The sequence below is a fragment of the Semicossyphus pulcher genome, unplaced genomic scaffold (genome assembly GCF_022749685.1).
Source record: "Semicossyphus pulcher isolate SPU_LCO1_2020_fin unplaced genomic scaffold, fSemPul1.0.p SCAF_10, whole genome shotgun sequence".
Taxonomy (NCBI): Eukaryota; Metazoa; Chordata; class Actinopteri; order Labriformes; family Labridae; genus Semicossyphus; species Semicossyphus pulcher.
Genome location: NW_027211604.1, coordinates 14,170,050 through 14,178,782, shown reverse-complemented (window position 1 = coordinate 14,178,782; position 8,733 = coordinate 14,170,050). Strand labels below are relative to the sequence as shown.

Sequence of the window (8,733 nt, the reverse complement as noted above, 5' to 3'; positions counted from 1 at the left end):
GGTTCAGTGTCTTCCCCAAGGACACTTCGACATGTAGACCGTATGTAGACTGTAGAGGGAGCTGGGGATCGTACCTCCAATCTTCCGATTCAGAGACGACCGACTCTACAACTGAGTCGCAGCTGACCCGAGATGACCTCTTTGAAAATTCACTTTATTACTTCTACTAATGCAAGGTTCCCAATCATATATCATTCTGGTGTTATTATAACCTGTTTGAGTCAGTTTGCCAGCTGCAAAATAGGGTGAAAATAAACTGCTATATACTGCATGCTCGATTACGTGAGTTGCACTCAAGATTAAATCTGCTTTAACATCTGAAATAGTATAAATGTATTAATCCACAGCATTTCTCCAACATTTTTTTTTAATTTATTTTCCTTATTCAGTATAATACAGGTGGAGATTGACAATCATCAGAATGAAATTGAGACCATGGTCCTGTTTTTAAGTCCTTCATTATGTCCTTAATCTGTCTTGCACTGGTCTTAAGACACATCCCCCACATGTGCCCTCTTTCTGCAGGATTAATTTAGGCAGGAACACCTTTTCAGCCTTGAGCTTGTGACGCACTCTGTTTTTGTGTCTCTCCCCAAAATAGAAAACATCTATGTGGTGGGAAATGTTTTTACCTCTATATGTCACTGTAACTCATTCTGATGCATTCAGGTGCATCTAGTCAGACAAGGAGGTTTGTGCACAGATGCAGCCATAAAAGATGCACTCCCATTCTTTCTGTGACTATTAGTGTCATATTATGATATGTGACCTTTTAAAACAGGCATTAAACAAATGTCAAGATAATTTAAAATAACATGTAAAGGCAATTAAACACTTGTGTGTGTGTTCAATGTGTGTCAACACAATGTCTACAACCTATTAAACCACTGTAAATACAACAGTAGGAGGACAGTGTTTCATCATCACCATCACTGGCACACGGAAATGCTGGGTAACACACACACTCGCATATGTATGGTTCATCAGGGAGTGGTGATGGGGCATAATTGGCTGGTCTCTGGGGGCAAGGATGTAGGTCAGTGGTCTTTATTTCTTCATTGCTCGAAGGAACTATTTCCTGTCGTCACATTCAAGCGAACTTCAGAGCTCATAGGAAGAAACACGGATATGATAATGAGACAGCGGCATCCACACAACTTTTTATAGCCTATTGCTTTTTGGAGATGCCAACTCAATGTTAAAGTCTTTTAGACATGTAATCCCTGTTGAATGTACATAAAAGGGATGAAGTGGGTAAAATTCATACTTGTCACACTGCATTTGGATCATTTTGAAAGCCTCCCTGCATGGTTTGAATGTCATAGTTTGGGTTTGTACTAGCCTGAGGACCCCCTCCTCTTTGTATACAATAGTGTGTTACATAACAACTCACGTGCACATATTCTTAAGGGTTAGACATAATGGTGATCTCATGCAAGGTTTCAATAAGCAGGATTTGCCTTTAAAAAATAACATATCATATTTCTAATGTTCATTTAAATTCAGAAACATAGACATAGGATGAATTTGAATTGAAATAAAATGATCGATTACTTTTGCATCATGCGATTTGGCTTTAAAGGCTTTTAATTTCCATAAAAACAGCAGCAGGTAGCAGGGTCTACCCCCTATTAGACTCGTGTTTTGGGGCTGGGGGGGGGCGGTGCAGGACCACCAGCATCCCCAGCCCGGGTGGGAAACGTGGGTTTGCATCCTAATGAGGGGTGGGGGCGCTGAATGAACATCACGACAGAGTGACGTGGAGGAGGAGAGGAGGAGGAGGTGGGTGAAAAGAGAATGGGAGGGGAAGCAGCTGCTGCCTACTTCACTTCCAATCCTGGCTCTGCTTCTTGCTCACACACACAAACACGCGCACACGAACACACATACTGGTGGTGGTGGCGGAGCACATCCACCGGACAACAAAGGGTAGGAACAGGGGGGGCTCACTGCAGCCAGGACAGGATTACAGAATCAAGTGCCAGCGACAAGCTTACTGAACTCTTTTTCTTGTTCTACTCGGAAATAAAGCGTCAGTCAGACTGGAGGTGACCGTCAAAGAAGCGTTAATCGCTCGCGTGGGTAAGCCTGTCAATGTGCTCTTTATGATCTGCTTTAAAAGAGATTAATTCTGTGTTGTCTCGTGCACTATTGTCTGAAGAAAACTGATATCAAGGCTACAATGTAAAATTTACTTTGAAATGTGTAATTATTGTTTAAGTGGTGTTATACTTGTTTTAAGGTCGCAGTTTTATTTTGGAAAACTCGATAATGTTCGTCCGGCTGCGCGTGGAGGTTCTGAATATTTATAAAAAAGAAACTGATAGGCTAATATTGATTCGTGACTGTCGCTCTCTCCCTATCCAACAACTGTGCGCACTCTGACAGACCGTCGTCATGAAGCATGCTGTCCACCTCTCGGCTTAACAGCACTTAATCTGTCATTAGGGGGTTATTTTGAGACAGGGCACCAGCGACGGATACCGGCTGGCTACTTTACAGCCGTCCAAACCTCTCCGCTGCCGGTGTCCTCCTTCCTCTGTCTCTTTGTTTTTGTTTACTTATTCGTCACTGAAAACTTTCCCCCCTCGTGCTTCTGTTTGTCTCCCCTCACAGACAGTACAGCCGTACTTGTGAGCCTCGGCAGCGAGATGGAGATGGAGCATTTCGACGACCGGGACAAAGGTCAGAGACACGGCCGGTCCAGTGCGAAGATGAACGGTGTGCCAAGTCCCACGCACAGCGCTCACTGCAGCCTGTATCGGACCCGGACCCTGAAGACTCTGACGGCGGAGAAAAGAGCCAAGAAGGTCCGCTTCTACCGCAACGGAGACCGGTACTTCAACGGGATAGTGTACGCCATCTCCATGGACAGGTTCCGGACCTTTGACGCCCTGCTGGCGGACCTGACACGCTCCCTGTCCGACAACGTCAACCTGCCCCAGGGCGTCCGGACTATCTACACCCTGGATGGCACTAAGAAGATCACCGCTATTGACCACCTGGTAGAAGGTGAGTGTACAGCATTACAACACTCATGCATGTTTTATGTGGTCACAGTGGTTTATAGGACTGGTTCTCTTATCCACCTGGACTCATAGTCTTATCAGGAACTATATTACCATCCACAAACAAGTTGGACAGACCCATCTCTGTACATCTCTGCATTTGAGAAGTCCCAACATTAGACCCATTTACATAAACATACATTTTTTTGGCAAGACCCTATAAAACTGGCTACAACAACTAAGCAAAGGCTAACCTAGACTATTATAGTGAAGATTATCATTTGATGTTCAGACAAACGTGCTTTGGCTTACATTAGTCCTATTTTGATCTGTTTTATTCTCTAACAACATGACATTTGAAGAGACTTTGGCTGATATGGGTATGAAAAATAAATAAAAAGCAGCAGAATCTGTTTATTTATGGATTATGCTGACTGCTGCTACAATAATTGTGTTGTTGCTTGGATAACAGATGCAAAAGTAGCCCGCCTATTTTCATTTCTTTCAATGTTTTTGTCACTAATCTCCCCCCTTACCTCAACAGGTGACAGCTACGTGTGCAGCTCCATCGAAGCCTACAAAAAGTTGGATTACACAAAAAACGTCAACCCCAACTGGTCTGTGAACGTCAAGGCCTCTGCGGCGTCCTCCCGCGGTCCTCCTTCGTTGGGTAGCACCATGGCCGGCGCCCCGGAGAGCCGCGAAATCAAGGACTTCATCCGTCCAAAGCTTGTGACTGTAGTGCGGAGCGGAGTGAAACCCCGCAAAGCTGTGAGGATCCTGCTGAATAAGAAGACGGCCCATTCCTACGAGCAAGTCCTGACCGACATCACCGATGCCATCAAGCTCGACTCCGGAGTGGTGAAGAAGATCTACACGCTGGATGGCAAACTGGTGAGACATCTTTTTATGGCAGCTTTTATAAATTTTCTTAGAGTTGAAAAGGGAAAAAGAAGGCCTTCCCTGGACTTTGTTTTTATTGTAGCTGGCATTGCTGATTGTTAGCCTGGATCCAAGGTAGCATGTGCAGACGTGGTTCCACGTGCAACACAAAGATTCAGGCATCTTTCTCTCACTGAGGTGTATGAATCAACAGGCTGACAGAAGCATCACAATGTCTAAATATTTTATCACCACACTCTCATTTCTCTTTCATGAGCCTTTTATGAATGAAGTGTCCCAGTTCGCAGCCAGCGCTGTGGCGAGAAACAGTGACACACACTCGGAAAGAGGTCGAGAGAAGGTAAAGATGAAAGAAATCTATGAATGGAGTCTGGGTTTTCTACCCACGCTGCAGCGACGTATGCCAGAGCTTAGCCTCCGAACACAGAAATGAATCAGAGTCACGGGCCCCTTGATAGTCCACCCACCCATTCTGCTCCCTCTCTCTGCTGTGGAAGGAGATGCTATAAAAAGAACGTGATTTAAAGCTGTACTATACACACGATCGTAGGTATACATTGACGTATGCACATGTTCTCGTCTACACACAATGAGGTGGGTTTGAAACAGGCACTGCAGTTGAATGAGGTCAAACGCACTTTCTTTATGCTTGCTCATCATGTGGGTGGGACCCTGCAAGCATGTCAGGGTTTCAGGTTATGTTTGTGACAAGCTTCAGCTCTGTTTTTCTTCATGTCACCTCTCCATCGCAAACATCACCCCCCCATCGCCATCGTTTCTGCCTCTCTCTGGGTCGTGTTTGAGCTCCAAACGATTGAATATAGCAACACGGAACCACTTCTCCCCTGGCAGTAGCATCAAAATGACACTATCATTTTGAAACAGATTGCGTTTGATGTCAAGGGCGTCCTTTCACTCTGTGTCGTAGAGCAGTAATCATCCTCTAAATGATCAATTTGTGACTCATTCTCATGAAAATGCTCTTTGGCTTGTGGGGCTTTTCATACTTAATTGCCACTTTAATACTCAATATTTATCCCACTTCTAAAGACTTGTGTTGACTCTCGCATGTTGTCCTGTGCTGTCTATTTAATGATCCACTTGTAACCTAGTAGGAAGTCTTTCCAGATTTCCTGTCCTGACCTGCTGTTAGATCCGCGCACCAGCCAATAAAATCCCAGCATCAGGTTTTCCTTTGAGAAACCTCCTGTTGGGGATTAAACTCACGCTTTTACACAATGCTCACTAACACTCCGGCTGCCATTGGTTACAGTGATCTGGCAGATTACACAATAAATGCTGCTCACCCCTTCTGAGATTGGAAATAAGACTAGTATGGTTCTGCTATTTTTAGCCGCAGTATTGATTGGGCCTGTAGGCATGGTAACGCGCTCGCTGCCAAATGGGCTGGGCTCGGCTGAGTGCAGAAGCGACTCCTTCTCATTTTTGTTTGTGATTATGTGTGCATGCGTGGGTTAATGCATGTGGGAGAGTTTGTGATTATTTTATTAGGAGAAAAGAAAATGGGAGAAAAACGGACTTGGATGGGAAGAAGAATGAGATTTCAAACGTTTAAAGAGTTAGTCGACTGTATTCTCTCTCCTTTACAGAAGTTTGACAATGTCCAGGTGTGTTGCATACATGAGAGGAAATCCTGGACTAGGTTTGTCGGCCTCCTTTCTCTGAAAAGTGTCAAAAACAGATACGTTTATTTAGCAAACTTTAACCCCCTGCTAATTTCAACAACACACTAATATAACCTCAATGCCATTTAAAGTGAATGCCAAAAATATACAATAACATGTGGCTGAGTGAGGCTAGAGCATTGGGATGGCTCGTCATCAAACTGTATGTTGATGACACTTGAGTATACATTATTGATTTCAGCAGTGTGCTGAAGTTAATTACCCGAGTGCGCGCTTGGATAAGGTTACTTAAAGGGTTAAGTAGAGTATATGTGTGTGTGTGCAGGTTCAGGCATGCGTACGTACATGATTTTAAGTGTGTGGGCTGCTGAGCCATGTCAGTCTTTGAGCCAGCAGCAGAAGTAGGTTTCTGGGCCTTGCTGTCAGTAAATCTGAGTCCCAGCAGAGCCTAGAGAGAGAGAGAGAGGAACTCAGGCTCCTCGCCTTCATTAACCCCTTTAATGAGGTCATAGACAGTGGGGCAGGATGTACATCCCAAAAGCTCTATTCTTCTTCTTTATCCCTTTATGTAACTACTTTGAATTCATCTCATTTGGTTTCAAATGTTTTTTATCAGATGTCAGAAGTTCAGTTTGGTTAAAAATTCTGCAGTTGAAGTTAGCTGAGATGAATAATGGATCCTGTTTTTGGAATCTGAAGAGTTCAACTGAGAGCTTTCTCTCAGGCCTCTTATGCCTCCTCTTTTATTTATTAGGTTTTTTTTGAAAGATTGTGTTTTTGGTCTTTATTTGATAGGACAAGGATAGAGTTGGAAATATGGCAAGAGACACAGTGAGCTAAAACGGCCTCCTATTTTCATCTGCATTTGTAACTGAGCGCTTACTTGGGCTTTTCAGTATTATTGTCATAAGATAACTGAGGTTCAGCTGTACTGATTGTGATACCTTGTTTTGAGATATGACACCTGATCGCGGCAGATGGCTGTCCACCAATGAGTCTGTTTCCGCTCGAGGTTTCTGCCTGTTTAAATGAAGTTTGTCCTTGACACTGCTGATAAGGGCTTGCTAATTGGTGGATTAATGCTGGGTTTCTCTTAATGATATTACAAAGAGTACAGTTGCTTTATATGTGAGGTGTCATGAGATAACTTTTGTTGGGATTTGACGCTATATAAATAACAATTGGATTGATTGAATTATGAGATGGGGATAGAGAGGAAATGCCATGTGACAGGCTGTGAACAAGTCTCTTTGAGCATCCGGTGTGGGCCACATACTCCACCCTCTGTGAGCTTACTCTGCTGTGGTAGTTTTGGCATCAAATTTCTGATTGTAATACGAGCAACAGTGTGAGAAAGAATATATCAAGTTCCACCGCCACAGTTATACTGATTCCCTCGCTGCCTCAGGTCCCACTGCATCACATTGTCTGTATTTTTAGCTCCATCCCCTCTCCTTTGGGGTTACCACAACCTCGTATTCCTCGGCAAGCTCTTCACCTTTGCCGGCTTCTATGATAATTTGATCCAGTTGCCTAGGAACCAACCGGCAGACCTGCTGTGATGTCATACAGTAGCAGGGCGAGATGGTGTAGCTGCATTGGTCTGATCAAGAAGATAGACGGCCTGTAAGTGGCTTAGGACACGGACATGGCTGCCCTATTAATACAACTAATCTCTGTTTACACACACACACACATGCACGCACACACAACAATGTCGGGGCCACAGCTGCAGGCCTTGTGAGGCTCACGCATGTTTAGGCACGAATAATGACACACACTCTTTTTAATGGAGTTGTCTAGATTTGTGCTCATGCATCAGTGGGCATTAACTGCAGGAAATTATCAACCAGTGCATGAAGCGATGCCACTTATTCATCTCTCTGTTTTTTTGTATTCTGCATTCTGCTTTTGAGTATCTCGTTAATGAGCTCTTTAGTATGAATCTCAGTGGGTTTAGTTTGGGCTAGAAGAATTCCCACATTGACCGCTAATGCTAAAAATACAGGGCTTCAAAAAGGACATGTAAAGAGTTTTATGTCATCCAAATGTCCAAACTTTTTCAGACATTATTGTGCCCATGCAGATTTTTTTTACCCACAAAAGACTGAAAATAAAAATCAGCAGCAGCAGAGTCTATACCCTGACCTTCTTCTCTCTGTATGCTTGACGTTGCATCCTACAGTTGTCAATGATACATGCCCTTTATAAGACCCTCATTCCAAACCTAACATTATTTCTTAAAACTTTGGAGCCATTTCTTTTTCACAGACACAGTGGTACTACGCAAAACAAGTGAACTGAACAACATAAGATCGGTGGAAAACTTTCATCTCTTTTAACAAACAATTGTTTGCCAAATCGCCCTTGATAAACCACATACCACACGGTGAGCACTTTTAAACAGATTGTCTCTTTGTACTATGTCCTGGATTCTCTGGAAAAATCCACACTTAAAACTTGCTCTCCCACTCCCTGTGGAAATAGCATGTTTTCTGCTTATTCTTGGTGTCGCCACCTTCATTGTCCATCATAAATCTGGCTGAACAGGCTAATGGCACCGAACTCCTCACTTTAGCTCAACTAGCGTGCAGCATAAGTGACCGGACCTGTCGATGCAACATTGCTGTGATTGGTTAGGTTCAGACGTTGACAAACTTGCCAGGAGTATCACTGTTTTTTATTGACAGCTGATTGGCCTATCCTATAATTTTTTATTGGAAGGGGTGGGACATCTGTGTATTTGATTGAATTGAAGTGGAAAGAGGCTTTCAAGGTGCATTTATTGTCGTCTGATTTTTTGTACGGAGTCTCTGAACCTTTTGGCAAGCTACTAAAATCCGGGCCACGGGCTCCTCGTAGCTCGCAAGATTGAATCCTATTGTGACTTGGTTTTTGTTCTTGTGCCACCAACATGTTGACATTTTTGGCTTCTTGTGAAGTATTTTAACAATTATTATAGATATACTTTATTTGCTTAATGACCAAATACCCACATAACTACTTTAACAACATCCCGGAGGGGGTATTATGCTGTTTCCCATTTTAAGACCTATGTTACAATGTTGGATGTCCAGACTAAACGTGGGTGAAGTTTCAAATCTGTAGGTAAAAGTATGTTGGAGTAACCCCCAGGCTTCTCAGCTCAGTCTGCAGGCTGCTGTGAACGCCAGGTT

General features: G+C 43.5%; 1 protein-coding gene across 3 annotated transcripts in view; it reads left to right on the top strand.

Annotated features, from left to right (window-relative positions):
* Nucleotides 1–1,883: 1,883 nt before the first annotated feature.
* Nucleotides 1,884–8,733, top strand: part of LOC138596701 (serine/threonine-protein kinase DCLK1-like) — a 51,392-nt gene continuing 44,542 nt past the window's right edge. For all 3 annotated transcript variants that reach the window (XM_069668030.1, XM_069668013.1, XM_069668006.1), the window contains exons 1-3: nucleotides 1,884–2,082; nucleotides 2,617–3,012; nucleotides 3,553–3,902. In XM_069668030.1, coding sequence (XP_069524131.1) covers nucleotides 2,652–3,012; nucleotides 3,553–3,902 — 711 coding nt within the window. In that variant the 5' untranslated portion in view covers nucleotides 1,884–2,082; nucleotides 2,617–2,651. The remainder of the gene's footprint in view (nucleotides 2,083–2,616; nucleotides 3,013–3,552; nucleotides 3,903–8,733) is intronic.